We start from the raw sequence: 21153 nt of genomic DNA on the forward strand, positions 1-21153 counted from the left end.
GGAAGGGGGGAATCAAAGTTAGCGTTATTCTAGTGGTTACAGATACTCCTCGCCATACAACAATTTGTTCAGAGACTGTTGGAGGTTACAGTGGCACTGAAAAGTGACTTACAACTGGACCTCACACTTATGACTGTCACAGCATCCCCACAGTGACATGATCAAAAACTGCCATGTATTTACAGTGGTTGCAGCATCCCCAGGTTCGTGCGATCATCATGTTGGAATACATGTTAGAACGTATTTTGTATCGCAACAACTACAGGATTATTCAGCCTGTAGATGGCAGTCTTTAGTTTGCATCTATGGTTATAATCTATGGTTTCTTTTAGTTCTGAGGAGAGATTCTGTATGTAACCATCTTCTGCTACCAACCTGTATGGCTATATAGTAATCCTCTGCTACCGTGATTAGATAATAGAGTAGTGCGCTGGCCTAGAGGTAGAGCTCTCGCCTTACAATCAGAAGGCTGTGAGTTCGATCCTAGGTAGAGGCAGATATTTCTCTCTCTGGGCACAATGAGAATATATCTGCTGAACAAATGTCTGCATTAGCGTCAGGAAGGGCATCCGGCCAGTAATCACTCTGCTATCCACCCCACAAGGGATTATGGGGTCATTAAATGAAGATGGTGATAACCATTTCTAGATAATAAAACAGAATTTTCTAACAATTTACAGTGGTTGCAGTATCCCAGGGTCTCGTGACCTTCCCAGCTGACTTCCAACAAGCAAAGTCAATGGGGAAGCTGGACATGCTTAACGACTCCATGACTCACTTAACAACCGTGGCAAAAAAAGGTCATAAAATCTGGCCCAAGTCACTTAACAACCACCTTGCTTTGCAATGGAAATTCTGGTGCCAATTTGTGGTTGTAAGTCGAGGACTACCTTCCGATAAAAAGGATCCAAGAATGACTTCCCAATCAGTAGCAATATATATATAAAACTTTGTAATTTAAGACTTATATATAAAACTTTGTAATTTAAGAACGTGGGACTGAATCTCCTGGTTTTCTTTCCCTATATATAATTTGTTTTCGTAGATTTTCACGGGTGTAGGTATGCTGGTTTTGTTGTATTCGGGTCTTTTCCCGTGTAAGGTTGAGATTGTCTTTGCAACGTTTCGGCAGGATCACACCTGTGGATTCCAAAGAAAAACAATCACCAACCTAATCCAAAAGGAGACTCCCCCAAAAAACCAAGATACAGAACAGGAAAATGGCATCGCCCTCCTCCCTTACATCAAAGGCACCACAGATAAAATCAGCAAAATTCTCCACAAGCACAATATCAGGACAGCCTTCACCACTGACCAAAAAATAGCCAACATCTTAAGAAACCCCAAAGACAAAATCCAGCTAGAAAACCAAGGAGTCTACGAAATACCATGCAAAATCTGCCCAGCAATATACATAGGGCAAACAAACAGGAGAATAAATGCACGCATCACAGAACACAAGAACGCAGTAAGAAAAAAAGAAAAAACTTCCTCCCTTTTCCAGCACCTTAAAGCTACAGGACACGAAATCAACTTTGAAGGAGCCAGGTTAATCTCCAAAACAGAACACCTCCACAAGAGAATAATCATGGAAGCCATCGAAATAGAGAAACACCCCCACAGCATGAACAAACGTGATGATACCTCCCGCCTACCAAACATCTGGAAACCAGCCCTAGCCAACAAATGAACACCACCCACCACCCAAGCCGTTAAAATACAAAACAACAATGCACACACAACCTGCACCAATCAGCACCAATCTACCAATCATGATACAACCACACAACCAATCATTCCACTTACTGAAACAAAGCCACCACCCCATCCCCTCCCACCAAGACTTACAGAAAGACGGCAGCTCCGTTCCCATTTTAAGCCCACAGCTTGAAGATGGCAGGTGTGATCCTGCCGAAACGTTGCAAAGACAATCTCAACCTTACACGGGAAAAGACCCGAATACAACAAAACCAGCATATATATATATATATTTGTGTTACAACCCCTGGTATGCCTAAATATGGGAGGAAGGTCACACTCCCTCATTCTGTCCTTCGGCTTCATCACAGAAGACCATGCAGGCAGAAAACCATATTTTTTTTATTATTTTTAATGTTGCCTTTTATATTTGTGTTGTATTTGTACTGATAAATAAATAAAGGGAGACTAGGACAGATCTATTTCGAGCTAATTAGCTCTCATCAGCTAGCCATACCCTTACTGGGATTAGAACCCAGGCTGTATATATCTTAGGCAGGAGTCTTAACCACTAAGCCTGGGTTCTAATCCCAGTAAGGGTATGGCTAGCTGATGAGAGCTAATTAGCTCGAAATAGATCTATCCTAGTCTCCCTTTATTTATTTATCAGTACAAATACAACACAAATATAAAAGGCAACATTAAAAATAAAAAAAATATGGTTTTCTGCCTGCATGGTCTTCTGTGATGAAGCCGAAGGACAGAATGAGGGAGTGTGACCTTCCTCCCATATTTAGGCATACCAGGGGTTGTAACACAAATATATACTTATTTCCCTGGCTCAACTGATAAGGAAGAGAACCCGTGGCTTAGTGGTTAAGACTACTGCCTAAGATATATACAGCCTGGGTTCTAATCCCAGTAAGGGTATGGCTAGCTGATGAGAGCTAATTAACATCACCCAACAAGATGGGAACCAGGAAAGAAAACCAGGAGATTCAGTCCCACGTTCTTAAATTACAAAGTTTTATGCAACAAATAGATGGGAGAAAGGACTGGGCAAAGGCAGAGCCCAAAGGAGAGATGGTTTCTATAGAGCAGATGCCAGGCCTCCGTGGGAAGGGTGCCAAGATGGTGGTGGCAACCGCCTGCATCAAGCCACCACATAAAACGAGGGTAGGGTTTTAATTGCACAGTTTCAGCCACCATCTTGATCTTTTGTTATTCCCGTGTGGAAAAGCTTTAATTTTACACCTCTGTCTTTAAAGCTGCGGGAATGGTACAGTGCTATGGATAAATACCATATTTTCTGGAGTATAAGACGCACCGGAGTATAAGATACACCAAGGCTTTGAAGAAGCAAATTTAAAAAAAAGTTTTTGCACTCTGCAAATCTCCGAAAAACGGCCCGTTTTTTGCAAAAACAGGGTGGGTTTTTTTTTTCAAAAAAAGGGCATGAATAGCCTTTAGGCAGCTTGTAGAGTGCTCCTGGGGGTGGGAGGGGCCAAAAACGAGCAAAAATGGCCCATTTGTTGCTCATTTCTGCCCTCCCCAGCCCCCAGAAACTTTCTGAAAGCCTCCTTAAAGCTATACATGGCCATTTTGTTGAGGGGGCAGAGTTTGGGGAGGTAACAAATGCTGTATTCACTGTATAAGACGCACCCAGATTTTCAGCCTCTTTTTTGAGGGAAAAATGTGCATCTTATACTCTGAAAAATATGGTAATTATTTGAGACTTAGCAGCCAAAGGTGACCGAGTAGAGCAGGGGTGTCAAACTCGATTTCATTGAGGACCAGATCAGGGTTGTGTTTGGCCTTAGGGGGACTGGGGTGGGAGTGGCCATCTCAATGTCATTAATGGCCTGTGGTGGCCCATTCTGCCAGCTGTGACAGCCTCCTGCAACCCTCTGCCAATGGAAACAGAGCTCGGGAGGCCTCCCGATCTCCATTTTCGCTGGCAGAGCCATAGCGAGCTGATCCTTCGCTGTTTCCAGGATGGCCCTGTGGGCCAGATCTAAGCACCTCAAGGGCCAGATCTGGCCCGCGGGCCTTGTGTTTGACATGATGATAGATAGATAGATAGATAGATAGATAGATAGATAGATAGATAGATGATATAGATGATAGATAAGTAGATAGATGATGGATGGATGGAGACAGACAGACAGAAAGACAGATGGATGTTGGATGATAGATTAAATAGATGATGATAGCTAGATAGATAGATAGATAGATAGATAGATAGATAGATAGATAGATAGATAGATACAAAGATAGATAGATAGATAGATAGATAGATAGATAGATAGATAGATAGATTAGATAGATAGATAGATAGATACAAAGATAGATAGATGGATGATAGGTATAGAGACAGGCAGACAGGTGATATTGATGAACATATTCATAGAGAGATAATTAGATGGGGAGCGGGGGGCAGGCAGATGATAGAACCTCGGTCCATGAACCGACAGTGGGCCACGGCATGCCAGAAACCAGGCCACGAAACAAGCAAAGCCCCATCCGTGGGATGCAGGCAGCACACAAAACCACATCCCCTCCGGTCTGCGGAAAAACCTCTCTCCATGGAACTGGTTCCTGGTGTCCAGAAGGTTGGGAGACCACTGTTCTAATGAGATCCCATGCAATGACAGCTCAGTTCAGTATTACAGTTCCTTGTGGTTTTACTTCCTTTCCTTGTGGGACAGTAAGTGACCATAAACGAGGATGGAAGATCAGTAGTGGATGTACCCATTAAGGATACATTCGTTCCAAGACAGATTTTTTTAAAATCCTTTTTTTAAAATAAAACAAACCATGAGGATCCATGGGAGAAACTTCCCATTTTAGATGGACATAGATCTCAACATCTACTAGAGACCACGAAAGAGGTATGAGATAGGCAGGGAGGACAGGGTGTCACATGCTTAGACACCATTGCAAGGATTCTGTGGCATAAAGCAGAAAGGGTAACATTTTTATTTCAGGTATTAATGTCATCTTCGTTTAACAGCCCATTCAGGGAGAAGGGTGTCAGCGAAAGCCCAAAGGCCATGAGATCTGAAGTTGAGTGAAAATATTTTGAGGGAGAGAGGAAAGAGAGAAGATAGTTATTCTTTTTTTTTATGTTTCAAGACAGGCCCCTTCAGCCACCAAGTTTAACATTCAGTGATGGTTGCCGAAACTGGAGTGCACATGTGTGCCCGAGTGCCAGAACCTGGAAGAGAGCAGGTGGCTGGTGTACATGCATGTACCAGAATCCAGAAGAACAGCTGGCAACAGCTCATGTGCCCACAGAGAGGGCTTCGTGTGCCATCTCGGGCACATGTGCCATAGGTTCGCCATCAGAGGCATAGATCATCTATGGCAGCACATTAGGAGTGATACGGCCTGTTTTTTATTTACAATAATATATTATTTACTGCTATAATAGAGCCTGCCATCAAATTCACAGCTTGTACCTCCCACCTATAAAATATACCGTTAGTCTCCATACAAGCTGTGCTTGGCCACAGCTGCAATCTTGACTTTTTCGACCCTCTTGTGGAAAGGCCCATTTCTCATTGACTGGCAATATAAAACAGTCATACATAGTCTGGGAAATGTGGCATTTTAGTACTAGTAGTCAGTCCTCTACATTTCTTTAGTGATCGTTCAAAGTTACAACAACTGTCAGGCCTGCAGCAGTTCCTTTAAGAATCTTTGGCCTGCCACACCCTCTCTTCTAGCTTCATCTTTAGTATGCATATTCATTAAGGGGCGGGATAGCAATGGGTAGAATGTGTTGTTTTCAAAATAAAAAAAATCCTTTCTAGAAGCTCAAGGTTATTTTTTGTCTCCGCACCTTGGCACCTGACCGGAACCAGCTGGCTGGAGATGACAGCGTGGAAGAAGAAGATTGGACCATGTGATGGATTAGTGGGTGTGGGGTCAAGATTATGAACTTTCAACTGGGTGGGAATCCTAGGTAACTTCCAGAATTGGGATTCCACAGATGTACCAACATGTCTGACTTATTAAATTGGAACTTTAAGGAAAGTTTTGCCTTGGGCTCTGATTTAATTCTGCATGATAATTGGAACACTGACAACAGCACTGAAAAAAGTAACTTGGGACTGTTTTTCACACTTATGACCGTTGTAACTTTCCCATGGTCACATGATCAAAATTCGGCTGCTCGACAGCTGGGTCACGTTTATGACGGTTGCAATGTCCCGGGGTCATGTGATCCTCTTTTGTGACCTTCTGACAAGTAAAAGCAACGGAGAAGCCAGATTCACTTAACAAACATGTTAGTAATTTAACAAATGCAGTGATTCACTTAACAACTGTGGCAAGAAAGGTCATAAAATGGGGTAATATTCACTTAACAACTGTCTTGCTTAGCAACAGACATTTTGGGCTCAATTGTGGTCATAAGTCAGGAACTACCTGTATATTATCATAGCCACCTGGTTAACTTTTTTAAAAATATAGGTAGTCCTCATTTAACGACTATAATTGGGACCGGCAACTCCATCATTTAAGTGATGAGGGTTTGATTGTTGAAAGTTGATGGTGAAATGTGCAAATGGCAATCATGTGTCCATGAAGATGTTGTAAGGGTTGCATGTGCAAGGACCAGTTGTAAAGTTACTTTTAACATCATTGTAATTTTGAATAGCCACAAAACAGGGCAGTCATTAAGTGAGGAGTACTTATAAACCTTGTGGAAACCTTGACTAAAGGGTACATAGTAGGTAGAACCTTTAAGTGGCCTAGTAGAACAGTACTTAAAGCTTTGTGGAAAAAACTCTCTGGTTAAGTACGTGGCAAGTAGACATAATGTCCCAGATCTGGTTTCTCAAGTTCAGCTGATTTTTTTTTTTAAATTTAATTTCCATTGTTTGATTAGCTTTCTCTATCTCTTTCAAGTATGTAAAATAAATTGGCTCAGTTCCTTTCCCCACAAAAGCAATGCTGCTGTTACAACACCACTTTCCAAAGATTGCAAAGTGGAAAAAAAAAGATTAAGACTTCCCTTACAGTTGTAGGAAGTTAGCACCCACCCCTCTCCTAGAAAGAAATATTTTAGGAAATATTAAAAGGGCAGAATATTTCCCCTAAAAGGGAGGCAGAAACTCAGCCCCCACCCATGGGCCATTAAGGCCTGACCCAGTCTATTCTACATAACAAAGATCTACCTCCTTCAGGCGGAGCCATAATAGGAATCCCAAAGCCCTTTCATTACATCATCACCTAGCAAGAGTCAACCAAGCCTGGGACTCAGGACATCCTACAGAGTTGTCCCTGCATGGCCCCATGGGAGTCTGACAGCCAATCAAAATACAAGTTCAAATTCAAAAGCCCAGAGAGGGCATAAAACCAGGGCACTCTCAGCATCTCTTCCCATTTTTGCCCAAGTCCCTAAGCCATCATTAAACCATCTTTCCAATCAGCCACCATGTTTCCAGTGTCTTTCTCCCCCATTTGGAACTGAACTCAGAAGGACATTTCTTCCAACACAGTAGTAGCAAAAGAAGAGAGAGAGAGAAAGAGTAAGCATCCAAATTACTACATCCAAACTAGCTGAATAAAATTGTTCCAGAGATCTGGATCCAAAAAGGTCATTGCGACAAAACTTTATGGGAGAACTCGAGGTGGGTGGTAGGAGTTTTTCCATGGAAAGTGAGCAGATGGTTTTTGATGGAAATTCCACCCTGCTAAGATCTGGATTTGTTAATTACTTGAGGTTAGGTTGACCTTGGGATCCTGATTATCTAGGAATATCTTACGCACACTACTTAGGGAGGAGTGGGAGGGAGCAACAAAACAACAGAGTTTAGAAGGACCTTGAAGGTCTTCTAGTCCAAAACCCTGCTCAAGCAGGAGACCCTATACCATTTCAGACAAATGGATGTCCACTCTCTTCTTGAAGGCCTCCAGTGTTGGAAAACCCACAATTTCTGGAAGCAAGTCATTCCACTGATCAAGTCTAATTGAAATTGATTAGGACATTTCTCCTTAGTTCTAGGTTGGCTCTGTCCTTGATTAGTTTCCAGCCATTGTTTCTTCTCCTGCCTTCAGGTGCTTTGGAGAATAGGTTGACTCCCTCTTCTTTGGGGCAGCCCCTCAAATATTTGAGCAATGTTATCAGGCCACTCCAGTTCCTTCTTTTCACTTGGCTGGACGTAACCAATTCCTGCAACCTTTCTTCGTAAGTTTTAGCCCTCCACCCCCCAATCATTTTTATTGCTCTTCTCTGCACCCTTTCTAGAGTCTCAACATATTTTTTTAATATTGTGGCGACCAAAACTGGGTGGAGATCCATGGTTCTGGGCAAATTATTGTGATGGGTTGGGACGATCTTGGCAGGGCTGCAGAGAGATGGCCACTAAAATTCCCTTCCATTCTGTAAGATGACAGAAAGCCTTTATTTTCCTAACCCTCCCCTGCCTTAGACAAAGCATTTCTCAGAGTTCTCTAGAATATCAGATTCCACTTACAACCTTCTCATATTTACTTGTCCCTTAAGAAAAATAATCAAACGTTAAGGCTACGGGATAATAAAGAAATCCGCCTTCTTTGAGGTTGGGAATGCTTTACATTCCTTGCCGATTATTTGAATCCATTGTTTTATCAGTTTCCATAGTTTTGCGTTATTCGTGGGCTGCTATGGGAGGTGGGTGAGAAGGCCGAAGATAAGGCTGCACCTGTTGAACACATGCCAAATTTCAAAGGATTCCTGTGCTGCAAACATTAAAACACCCTCTTGGGTCATGATAATTGTAGGTAAACACATGGTAGGGGAGTGAGAGTAAAAATCCTGTCTCTACACTCCTTTGTAAGAATCTTTGTTGTTTTCCCCACCTCGAGAGCAACTATGTCCAACAAAGAACTTATACAGGAAGTCCTCAACATACAACAGTAATGGAGCTTGCCCATTACAACCAGGGGTGGGCTTCAAAGGTTTTAGCAAGGGGTTCTCTGCCTGGTTGCTAGGTGGGCGTGGCCATGGTGGGGGTGGCCTAGTCCTGCACCATTGGGGGGGGGGGTTGCCCTTTCTGGGCTCTCAAACCTCCGGGAGGGCAAAAACGGCCTCCCCAGGTTCCGGAGGCCAGAAACGGGCTCGTTTCTGGCTTTCCCGAACTTCTGGTAGGCCCGTTTTTTGCCCTCCCTGAATCTCCACACGTGCCCTGCACTTACCTGCATCCAAATCGGGCCACGTGGGGACTCCTGGGAGGGGAGGGATGGGCGGGGCCAGCCAGGAGTGGGATTTGGGAGTTGTACAGAATCTTAGCTTAGAGTCTCTTGTGAACCCCTGCAAACCCCCAGCAGCCCACCCGATTGCGACGCGTCTACGTCATGATGGTCGAAAATCAGGTCAGTCTTGTGAATGACTCAATTTTATAACCGTTTTTGCAGCGGTTATTAAACTAAGACTGCTGTTGTTAAATGAACACTGCGGTCATTAAGCAAACCCGTTGGTGGCTAATGCGCATAGTTTTGCTAAAACCACAAGTACCGTATTTTTCGGAGTATAAGACGCACCTTTTTCCCTGAAAAAAGAGGCTGAAAATCTGGGTGCGTCTTATACACAAAATACAGCATTTTTTGCCTCTTGAAGCCCCGCACCTTCACCAAAATGGCCGTGCAAATGCCTTTCAGAGAACTCCTGGGGGCTGGGGAAGGCAGAAATGAGTGAAAAACGGGCCATTTTTTGCTCAATTTTGCCCACCCCCAGCCCCTGGAAGTACTCTATAAGGCTCCTAAAGGCTATGCATGCAATTAGTTTGACAAAAAATGGGCCCGTTTTCGCGAAAAATGGGCCAGTTTTCGCGAAAAACGGGCCGTTTTTGGGAGGTTTGCAGAGTGCAGAAACCTTTTTTTTTTTTAAATTGCCTCTTCAAAACCTTGGTGCGTCTTATGCTCTGGTGCGTCTTATACTCCGAAAAATACGGTAACTTCCAGTTTTCAGCAAACCCATCCTAAAATACAGTCATGTGGCTGCATGACATGGCAAACAGCCACAAATACAACCGATATGCATTTACCGGTGACAGCCCTTTGAGGTTCATAGGAATATTACTTTATTGTTCCAGGAGCTACTGGTAGTAACTGAATCTCGGAAACGTAACAGGCAAGGCACATAAATAGGCGGAGCTTCAATAGTAGAGGTGCAGCTGCCACCTTAACTTTTTTTGACCCTGGACTGGAAGATAAAACGAAAAGCAGAATTGTTTAAGGGTTTTTAAACAAGGCATGGCCATAATCAGGTGGAATCGTGCAGCCTTAAAATTGAATGAAGGAATGAAAAATAAAATAAATTAAAATTAAAATCAAAGTATCATATGTCACACTTACGGGCAACTGCCATGTTTTGCCTGCACTCAATAAAATCTTTGTTACGGTCATAGATTAGCATAGGGATGCACTCATACCCAACTTTGCATTTGGATCCTATTCCCTGTATGTTTACCAGTTTAATTCAATATTCCGCTTTCATTTCTGTTTGCCACCTTGTATGCCACACTCAAAAGATAATGTATAATTTAGATCAATATTGAAGGAAAGAGCATTTGTAAGACTAACCCTAAATAAGACAGAGAATGAGAGCGAGCTACCAAAAATTCAATTCTTCACCATGATTTTACTTGGATTAGCATCCTTTAGGATCTTTTGATTAAAAACGACAAGATTTGGAGAGAAAATCCTCCGTTTCTCGAAAGAAAACAGTGTCCACATCAGTCAGAAATGGAGCACTGGGGACTCTGAAATTCAGTCACCGTGCACCATCTTGTGGCTGACACTCTAATTTATTTTAAATGAGATTGTTCTGCGAATCTTGTTGAAAAGGCCAATATATATTATATTAATTTTGATCTGTCCTATTTCTGTATCTCTTTATAATTTTTTTTTATCACTGTTAGATTTTTTCTTGGCAGAAAGATCAACCAAACAAATAAAGCAAGCGAGCAGATTTGGAAGTGAAGATAACTTATTTAAATATTAGCTTCGCTTATTTAGTTAATAATGGCTTGGCAAGTAAGTACCTGCAGAACCAGCTGAATGTGCAGTCAGGGAGATTTTAAGGACAAAGTTGTTCCAGAGAGAGAGAGTACCTTTTCTTCTTATTGAAGATTATTTGATGCTTTTAAACTTACTGTAAAAATGTTTTAAATTTATTTTCTAACATATAAGCTACTGATATTCAAATGTCGCAATGCAGGGGTGTCAAACTCAAGGCCCTGGGGCCAGATCCGGCCCACGGGACACTTAGATCTGGCCCATGGGACCGCCCTGGAAACAGCAAACAACCGGCTCATGGGGCTTATGCCAGGGCCTCCCAAGCTCCGTTTTTGGCTGCCACGGCTTCCTGCAACCCTCTGCCAGTAAAAATGGAGCTCAGGAGGACCACATGCCCTTCATAGGAGTGACGTTGAGCTGACCATGGCCACCCTGGCCCCACGAGGTAAAACACAACCTTGATGTGGCCCTCAATGAAATTGAGTTTGACCACCCCTGTGGTGTCTTTTCCTATAAACATCAGAATCGCGGAAGCCATATCATTCTCGGTAAGACTCTATGGCCGTTGTTAGGAATGTAATTGGGTCAGCAATATATAAACCATGATGATAGTATTGTAGCTTTAAGTACTGCTGTAATGCGATTGGTTGCTGTTACCTCAAGCAGCCATAAGAGGGAGCAAGAATGACTGTTAGCTCTCTGTTTGTTAGATGCTGATCGCTGGTTACTGCTTGAGACGTATCCGTGAGTTACTGTGAGTTTTGCTACTGTTAGCGACTTTGTGTGCTGAACTGATTATATGATAGTGGACTGTGTTCGAAGGATCACTTCTTAACTGAGAACATTGATAACTGGACTGACTGAACCGTGTATGACTTGGACTGTTTGATGAACTCTGAATACCTCTATTTTCCACATAAGTAAAATACTATTACTTTTACTATTCGGTGCCCCTGTATGCTGGTTTGTGCGTGTTCTTCCATAACACTCTCATTACGCTTCTCTGCACACTCGCTCTCCTAACGGGAAGCTTGCTTACGTAACAGCAGTGATGACTAACCTTTTTGCCATTGCATGCCAAAAGCGGAGGGAGCGCGGGGCATGCCCACACCCATAATTTTAGACGATTTGCCCTCTCCAGGCTCCAGAGGCTTTCTGGGATCTTGGGGAGGGTGAAAACGGTCTCCTCCGCTCCCCGGAGGCCCTATGGAGGCTTACTTGAAGCCTCCAGAGGGCGAAAAACGGCCCTACAGGAAACCCGGGAGTCTGTTCCCAAACTTCCGGTTTGCACATTGGGCCATTTGAAGCCTCTGGAGGGCGAAAAACAGCCAAAAATGAAGGCTGAAGTCAGCTGGCGCACACTGGAGCTGACAGGGCAATGCCTCGCGTCCCTAACAAATGCCTCCACCTTGCACCTGTGGCGCACGTGCTATAGGTTCGCCATCACAGCTCTATGGAAACGAAAGTTGGATTTTTGAAGGAGCAGGGTAGGAAGAATATCGCCACCTTTGAAATTCGGTGTTGGAGAAGACTCCTGAGAATATTGTGGATGGGCAAGGAAACAAGGAAATGGATTACTGAACAAATCAGTCCAGAGTTCTCACTTCAGGCACAACCAACGACCAGGCTCAAATTATCCTACTTTGGACACTTTATGCGAAGATTTTAGCAGTCTCTGGAAAAGGCTGCTGCTCTCTGAGCTTTTTTGTTGTTGTTGAAGACATTTCATTACCAAACTAAGTAACGTCATCAGTCCAAGTAAGGAGTGGGGATTGCTCCGAGTTTATATTCTAGTGCAGGGGTGTCAAACTCAATTTCATTGAGGGATGCATCAGGGTTGTGTTTGACCTTGGGGGCCCAGGATGGGAGTGGCCAGCATGATGTCACTCACGTTGGGGGTGCCTGTGGCAGCCCGAGCACTCTGCCCGTGAAAATGGGCCCCCACGCAGCCCCCCTGAGCTCTGTTTTCACTGGCGGAGGGCTGCAGGAGTCAGTCACAGCCAAAAATTGGAGCCTGGGACAGCCCTCCCGAGCTCCGTTTTCGCCGGCAGAGGGACCTTGGGCCAGCCCTCAGCTGTTTCCAGGGCGGCCCGCGGGCCAGATCTAAGCACCCCGTGGGCCGCATCTGGCCCACGGGCCTTGAGTTTGACACCCCTGTTCTAGTGGCATGTCCTGTCAAAAGAATTGAGAGCAATCCCCATTCCCTTCCAGCACTGATGTTACAGTACCTAGTTTGGGGAATGAAACATGTGCAAGAAAAAAAACTAAGAACAGAGCACCTCAAGGACCCCTAAGAACATTCTCCTTTAAAAGCTGTTACGCTGGGAAAGGTGGAAGAGAAGAACAACCAGCAGTGAAGTGGACGGACTCAGTTGCAGTGGTGATGGGTTCACAATCAAATGACCTAAACCAGGGGTGTCCAAACTTGGGAACTTTAAGACTTGTGGACTTCAATTCCCAGAATTCCCCAGCCAGCATGGCTGGCTGGGGAATTCTGGGAGTTGAAGTCCACAAGTCTTAAAGTTCCCAAGTTTGGACACCCCTGACCTAAACGGACTGGTTAGGGTCAGTTGATCATCATACTCACCGTACTTTAGTAGTTCAGGTCACAGTTCATTTAGTCATCATCATCATCATCTCCTTTTAATGATCCCATAATCCCTTGCAGGGTGGAGTAGGGGCCACTGAATGGAGCTAGCAGAGTGTTTACTGGCCAGATGCCCTTCCTGTTGCCAATGCGGAGTTTTGTTCAGCAGATTCATTCTCAATGTGCCCTGAGAGAGAAATATCTGCCTCTACCTAGGATCGAACTCACAGCCTCCTGATTGTGAGGCGAGAGCTCCACCTCTAGGCCACACCACTCCACCACACCACAGATCACAGTTCATTTAGTGACCATTCAAATTACAACAGAGCTGAAAAAAAATGACTATTTTTCACACTCACGACCGTTGCAGCATCTCCATATACACGAGATCCAAATTCAGATGCATGGCAACTGCCTCGTATTTATGACGGACGCAATGTCCCGGGGTCATGTTGCGACCTTCCGACAAGCAAAGCCAATGGGGAAGCCAGATTCACTTAACAACCGTGTGACTAAGTTAACAACGGCAGCGATTCTCTTTAACAACTGTGGCAAGAAAGGTCGTAAAACGGGGCAAAACTCACTTAACTGCTTCGCTTAACAATAGAAATTTGGAGCTGATTCGTGGTTGTAAGTAGAAGACTACTTTATATCCTTATTAATCATCAAAGTGACATTCTTAATGGAGAAAATTTTACAGAAATCCAGACTAAAACCTTCCGAATTCAGTATTACTTTACTTTTTTGAGAAGGCACATTTATTTCTGTCAGACTTCGTTGCTATGGCTGAATAGTTCAAGCAAAAATCAGACCCAAACGTTGGTGCTAAGCTCCATCGAATTACATTAATTGAATACAAAACAATTCAGGACAATTCGATAGGTTGGGGGGCCACACTGATAAAATGTCAAACTCTAGGTTCGTTTTGGCTCGAATTGTTGGCTGCTAAACATTTCTCCGATAACATTTCCATTAGAAAAATCAAAATTGAGTTCAGTGAGCGGTAATGGATTGATAAAAATTAGGGACAAATCCACACCATCGGTTGAAGGTTAGCTGGTTACTTTCTCTAAAAAACAGATTTTAGCAGAGTGCTTCACTTTAGACTAGATTATTACCAGTCTGGGCACAAAAGGACAATTGTAATTCTCTCTCTCTCTCTCTCTCTCTCGTTTCTTCAATTGGTTGTGCAAACAGTTAGCAGAAAATGCAGGGTTAAATCCCCGCAGCCTCTTGCTTGTCCTTCAGGCAGTATTCTGGATGATGAGAGCTATGCCTTGGCCACCTCCGATGCAGGCCGAACCCACGCCGTATTTACCTTTGCGGCGCCTAAAACAAACCAAAAGTATAGCAATTATGAACAAGATTCAAGGAGGGACTGGACTGCCATCTGTCAGAAATGTTGTAGGGCACTGATGGCGAACCTTTTCGGCACCGAGTGCCTAAAAGGTGGTGCGGAAACATCACGCACGCTCCAGAAAAGCCAAACTTCCGGGTTCTACCACGCATGCCTGCCCAACAATCGGCTGGCCGGCACGCACGTACAGGCCAGTTTTCGGCACTCCCGTATGCGCGAAGGTTCCGCGCTCCAGAAAAGCAGAACTTCCGGATCCTGGATTGCATGCACACCTGATAATCAACTGGCAGGAGCACATGCGCACAACCAGTCTTCAGCATCGCTGCGTGCATGAAAGACAGCTGATCATCGCGCGGGCATGCGCATCCAAAACCAGGAAGACAAACCGGCAAGGCCACGCGTGCTGTGCGACATGATTTCAAGTGCCACTTTGGGCATGCTTGCCATAGGTTTGCCATCACGGGTGTAGGGTCTCCTGCTTGGAAGGGGGGTTGGACTAGATCAGGGGTGTCAAAAGTTGATTTCATTGAGGGTCACATCAGGGTTATGTTTGACCTTGGGGACTCGGGGAGGGCGTGGCTAGCTTTACATCACTCGGGTTAGGGTGGTGGCCCTAACCGTTAGAGTTAGGGTGATGGCTCTAGCCATTAGGGTTAAGGTTAAGGTTAGAGTGGTGGCCCTGTGGTGGCCCGAGCACTCTGCCAGTGAAAACGGGCTCCTGAGCTCCATTTTCGGCTGCAATGGCCACCTGCAACCCTCTTCCAGCAAAAACAGAGCTCGGGAGATCCATGCTTCAAACTTCTCTGTCTGCAGTAGGAATACAAAGTGGATAATCATGTTTTTCATCGGTGTCTACTTCTGACTACCTTATAAGTCTCCAGGATCTCAGCCGTAGCCCTTTTTAATCTATATTTTCCCTTCCTCTTACTTTTCGCTCAGCTGCCAGGGAGTGAATTTGATCTCTTCTGCAAAAAAATAATTGAAGCAATCTGTTTTCTACAGCAAATCCACAGTGACTCAGTTACACTCTCGCTAAACGTTCTTTCCAGAATATTAAGAAGAAACAAAAGAAAAAAGTTTTCTTGGTGTGTTTATCCACCTTAGTTCGTGAACCAGGTGACTCGTGATCCTGGAGCCTGAAGCTCCCAGAGGGTGACCCAAAGCGATGGCTCCTCCATTGACGTTGGTCTTCTCGGGGTCCAGACCCAGAACTTTTTCCACAGATAAGTACTGCGGTGCAAATGCTTCATTAACCTGGGAAACACATCAGACAGGCAATGTTAGAAATATCTCAAATTGGGCTGCTGTGATTTGCTGATTAGAATTATCCTCACCGCTGGGTCTTGTATCTGGGAAAGGCAGCGGGAAATGCAGCTTTCCTTGGGGACAGGAGAGATCAGAGATCTGAATCATATGTTTAAAAAAAAACCCAATCCACCAGGATCATTTACTGGGTAGAACTCACCGGAAGTATTCAATCGTTTTCAAGAATGGTCAAATAGCTATTCTGTCTACAGAGGTAGTTCTTGACTTATAACCATTCCTTTAAAACCGTTTAAAGTTACAGTGGCATTGAAAGATGGACTCACAATCAGTCCTTGCACTTATGACTGCCATGGCCTCCCCATCGTCACGCGATCAAAATTTGAGCATTTGGCAACCGGCAGGCAGCGCCCGCCCACCCATTTCTCCCCCGTTAATAACCCATGCATTTGTTTAATGACTGCATTTCGCTGAGTGGCCATTACCTCAACCAAATCCATGTCTTTCAAAGAAAGGCCAGCTTTCTTGAGGGCTTCAGTAACAGCAGGCACGGGACCTATGTCAGAAACATACAGTACATGTGTAAGCGAAAAATGGAGGGTGGCCCATTCCTGAACAGAATAACGGAGTTGGAAGGGACCTCGGAGGTCTTCTAGTCCAACCCCCTGCTCAAGCAGGAAACCATTCTCTAGCCTCCAGGCTGGACCCCCAAAAGCTGAACCAAAGAAAGATGTCCCTTATGGGAAATGTAGTAACAGGACTTATATACCTATTTTCATAAAATATCAAATGTGTGGAACTTACAAAATTAAGTTGACAAAGAAAATCAATATAGCTGAAAGCAAAGGATTATTGGAAGGATCTGAGAGCTTGTTGTTGTTGTGTCCGACCCATCGCAACCCCATGGAGAACATTCCTCCAGGCCTTCCTGTCCTCTACCATCCTCTGGAGTCCATTTAAGCTCACGCTGACTGCTTCGGTGACTCCATTCAGCCACCTCCTTCTCTGTCGTCCCCTTCTTCTTTTGCCCTCAATCTTTCCCAGCATGAGGCTCTTCTCCAATGAGTCCTTCCTTCTCGTTAGGTGGGCAACGTATTTGAGTTTCCTCTTCAGGATCTGGCCTTCTAAGGAGCATTCAGGGTTGATCTCCTCTAGGACTGACCGGTTGGATTGCCTTGCAGTCCAAGGGATTCACAGGAGTCTTCTCCAGCACCATAGTTCAAAGGCCTCCACTCTTTGTTCCTCAGCCTTCCTTATGGTCCAACTTTCACAGCCATACATTGCAACTGGGAAAACCAGAGCCTTGACTCTATGCACTTTTGTTGGCAGGCAATGTATCTGCTTTTTAGTATGCTGTCTAGATTTGCCATAGCTTTCCTCCCCAGGAGCAAGCGTCTTTTAATTTCTTGGCTAAGAGCTAGGAGAACTTACTTTCCTTTTGTGCAAAACAAAAGAATAAACTTGATTGAAATCACAGACACACCCTAGAAATTCTGCTTCAGACTTAAGATGTCTCTGTCTGGTTGCCAAACTATTCAGAGGCAGATACTACAGATACTACCTGAGCCCTTCTCCCATATCTGCACCAATAAGAAGGGGGGGGGGGGGAACCAACAAGACAGCCCAAAATTTTGCATTTTTTTCCAGCTGATCTACTTCCTAAGACTTTTCCACAACTGAATATTTGCTGATCAATTGATAACAAAGGAGACGTCCCAATTATCTGCTTAACCAAACCAAGCAGAATTCAGACAATCTTCTGTTCACAATTTGCAACATCAAAGAGGAATTTTCACATCCTTGAAAAAGCATTTTCATCTCTCTTTGAATATAAGCCACTGGGCAGCACCTGGAATCTACCAGTAAGAACTGATCACTGGGGTTATAATATCACCTATGCATTCATGACTGAATTCTGCAAACTCCTTTTTTATGGTATTTGAGTTTCCAACTAAACTATATAAACAGTAAAGGTTCCCCTCGCACCTATGTGCTAGTCCAGCGATGGCAAACCTTTTTTGGCTCGCGTGCCATAAGTGGGGGGAGCACAGGGGGGTCGTGTGCCAGCGTGCCGCACCCATAATGCAATGCGCGACCCCCATTGTGCATGCGAGCACTACAGGAGTGCCCCCGCCCCCCATTTTTACATGCTTTTTTCGCCCTCCCCAGGCTCCAGAGGCTTTATAGGAGCCTGGGGAGGGCGAAAACAGCCTCCCCCCCCGGACGTCCTGTGGAGGCATCAGGGAAGCTTCCGAACAGTCCCTGAAGCCTTTGGAGCGCTCAAAATGATCCTCCGAGCAAACCGGAAATGACTTATGGTTTGCTCAGAGGGTTGTTTTGAGCGCTCCGAAGGCTTCAGGGACCATCCGGAGGCTTCCCTGACGCCTTCGGAGCGCTCAAAACGACCCTCCGAGCAAACCGGAAGTGACTTCTCCGTGGTCATGTGGCCGGCATGACTAAATGCTGAAGACGCACGGAATGCTGTTACCTTCCCACCAAAGGTGATCCCTATTTTTCTACTTGCAGTTTTACGTGCTTTCGAACTGCTAGGCTGGCAGAAGCTGGAACAAGTTAATGGGAACTCACTCCGCTACACGGCACTAGGGATTCAAATCGCCAACCTTTCTTATTGACAAACTCAGCATCTTAGCCCCTGAGCCACCACGCCCCTTAAAATTATATTAAAGATATACAAACATCAGCAAGGGTATTCTTTTCCTGCACAGCAATAACCTACTCTTTTATTAACCTTTTTTTCTGACGTAATATTTTGTTTACTTATTTGGATGAAATTCTAAACAAAGGGGGGGGGGGAAATCAAAGGGCACCTGGCTGTATCCACTTCCAAATAAACCAGACCAACGGAAGAGAATATCTACAGCTCAGAGTTGAACTGAGGAGGCCTTGGTGCTGTCTGAGCTTAGTTGTTTACTTGCAAACATCTGTAAGCAAACAACCAGGCTCAGAGAGCACCAAGGCCTCCACAAAATTAGCCCAGCCTTCATGCTGCGGGCTGCAACTGGAGAATTACAAGATCTTTTATGCATGGGATGGGAAGAACTCTAAGTCAACACAGTCCTAGGCTGCATCAACAGAGGGATAGAATCAAGATCACGTGAACTGTTAATACCACTTTATAATGCCTTGGTAAGGCCACACTTGGAATTCTGCATCCAGTTTTGGTTGCCACGATGTAAAAAAGATGCAGAGACTCTAGAAAGAGTGCAGAGAAGAGCAACAAAGAGGATTAGGGGACTGGAGACTAAAACATATGAAGAACGGTTGCAGGAACTGGGTATGTTTAGCTTAAGAGGAAGAAGGACTAGGGGAGACATGATAGCAGTGTTCCAATATCTCAGGGGTTGCCACAAAGAAGAGGGAGTCAAACTATTCTCCAAGGCACCTGAGGGTAGAACAAGAAGCAATGGGTGGAAACTAATCAAGGAGAGAAGCAACTTAGAAGTGAGGAGAAATTTCCTGACAGTGAGAACAATTAATCAGTGGCACAACTTGCCTCCAGAAGTTGTGAATGCCCCAACACTGGAAGTCTTTAAGAAGATGTTGGATAGCTATTTGTCTGAAACGGTATAGGGTTTCCTGCCTAGGCAGGGGGTTGGACTAGAAGACCTCCAAGGTCCCTTCCAACTCTACTATTGTATTGTATTGTATTATTGTATTACTGATCAGCAGGAAAGCATCTCTGTAGTCACTTACCAATGCCCATGATGTTAGGATCACACCCAGCTGCGTGATAACTGACAATTCTAGCCAAAGGAGTGAGGTTGTGCTTTTTTACGGCATCTTCGCTTGCTAGGATCACAGCTCCTGCCCCATCGCTCACACCCTACAAGAGAAGAATACCAGGCATCAAGGCTGGGCAAAATAAAAACTGAAGAACATACCAATGGAGTCACATTGAGGCTGAAAATGGTAAGAAGATGTTATCAGACAAAGTGGCATTTTTTTTTCAGTGTGCCTGGATGTTGCCTTTGCTGACTGGGAATTTCAGAAACTCCGGTTCCCGATGCCTTAAGAAGGGCATAAGCTGAGGAAAGGTGGATGAGGTTATATGCACAGTACCCTAAAATTAAAACTGAAAAATAAAATAAATCCATCGAGTCTACAAGAGTGTATGGATTAAAATCCTGATATAACAAAAAATATGGAAGTTTCAATAGAAGAAGCCATTTGTAGCTGAGGATTGATTGATCTCTAAGTTTGGTTGTTTTCCTGCAGGCATTGCATTGTCCAACTAAGGAACTTCATCCTGAAATGAAGGTTTGTTTTATTTAGGCATTTTTAGCCAGTTCTTCAGCCAAGAAGGTTCCAGGATCTGATCCAAAACAAGCCACATTCTGCAAGTAGAAAAAAGGATTCTTCTTCAACAGGAAAACATGACTGAACCCAAGTTTTAGGAATGAGCCTACATGATGACTGTTTTTGATGCATGGCATTGGAAACATCTAGACCAGTGATGGCTAACCTTTTCCGGACCAAGTGGCCAAAGCGCGTGTGCACCCGAACCCCCAAAATGCAATGTACGTGTGGCCCCTACGCATGTGCCCTGCCCTTGCCTGAACCCCATCCCCATGCATGCATGTGCGCCCCTCCCCTATGCACCATGTCCCCCGTGCATGTGTGCATGCCTCCTCTGCACAGTCCACGCATGCACAGCAGAGACCCGAGGACTATCTGGCCAGTGGGGGGGCACACACGCATGCGCGGTGGAGTTGAATTGGGGCGAAGGCTCATGTGCCCACAGAGAGAGTGCTGCGTGTCACCTCTGGCATGTTTGCCATAGGTTCGCCATCACGGATCTAGACAAAAGACGACTTTCGGGGTAGAATTTGGATATTTTTGAATGTGGATGAGGTGTCGCTATCAGACTACCAACAAAATACAGGTACTGAATGCAGTTCTGCTTCAATGTACCACGATGGATTAAAAGAACTAGAATCCTTCCTCCTAGTACAGGGGTGTCCAAACTTGGGAACTTTAAGACTTGTGGACTTCAACTCCCAGAATTCCCCAGCCAGCAATGCTGGCTGGGGAATTCTGGGAGTTGAAGTCCACAAGTCTTAAAGTTCCCAAGTTTGGACACCCCTGTCCTAGTATATTATTTTTCTTCTCCTGTAGAAATTTAGGGCTGCAGTCCTTCTCTTCACCGTTAGGGAAGTTATGTAAAGGGGTCAATAAAAATCGGTTCCTCTGCTATGCTTAAGCAGTGTCTCGTGAATGTCAT

At 44.6% G+C, this 21153-nt stretch overlaps 1 protein-coding gene across 1 annotated transcript in view; it reads right to left on the bottom strand.

The window, feature by feature from the left end:
* Positions 1-14022: 14022 nt before the first annotated feature.
* ACAA2 (acetyl-CoA acyltransferase 2) overlaps positions 14023-21153 on the bottom strand; it is a 40027-nt gene continuing 32896 nt past the window's right edge. The window contains exons 7-10 of the mRNA XM_081942568.1: positions 19626-19755; positions 16397-16467; positions 15748-15902; positions 14023-14620 (exon numbers count right to left, since the gene is read on the bottom strand). Coding sequence (XP_081798694.1) covers positions 14536-14620; positions 15748-15902; positions 16397-16467; positions 19626-19755 — 441 coding nt within the window. The 3' untranslated portion in view covers positions 14023-14535. The remainder of the gene's footprint in view (positions 14621-15747; positions 15903-16396; positions 16468-19625; positions 19756-21153) is intronic.

Source organism: Natrix helvetica, assembly GCF_964273705.1.
Source record: "Natrix helvetica genome assembly, chromosome: 2".
Lineage (NCBI taxonomy): Eukaryota > Metazoa > Chordata > Lepidosauria > Squamata > Natricidae > Natrix > Natrix helvetica.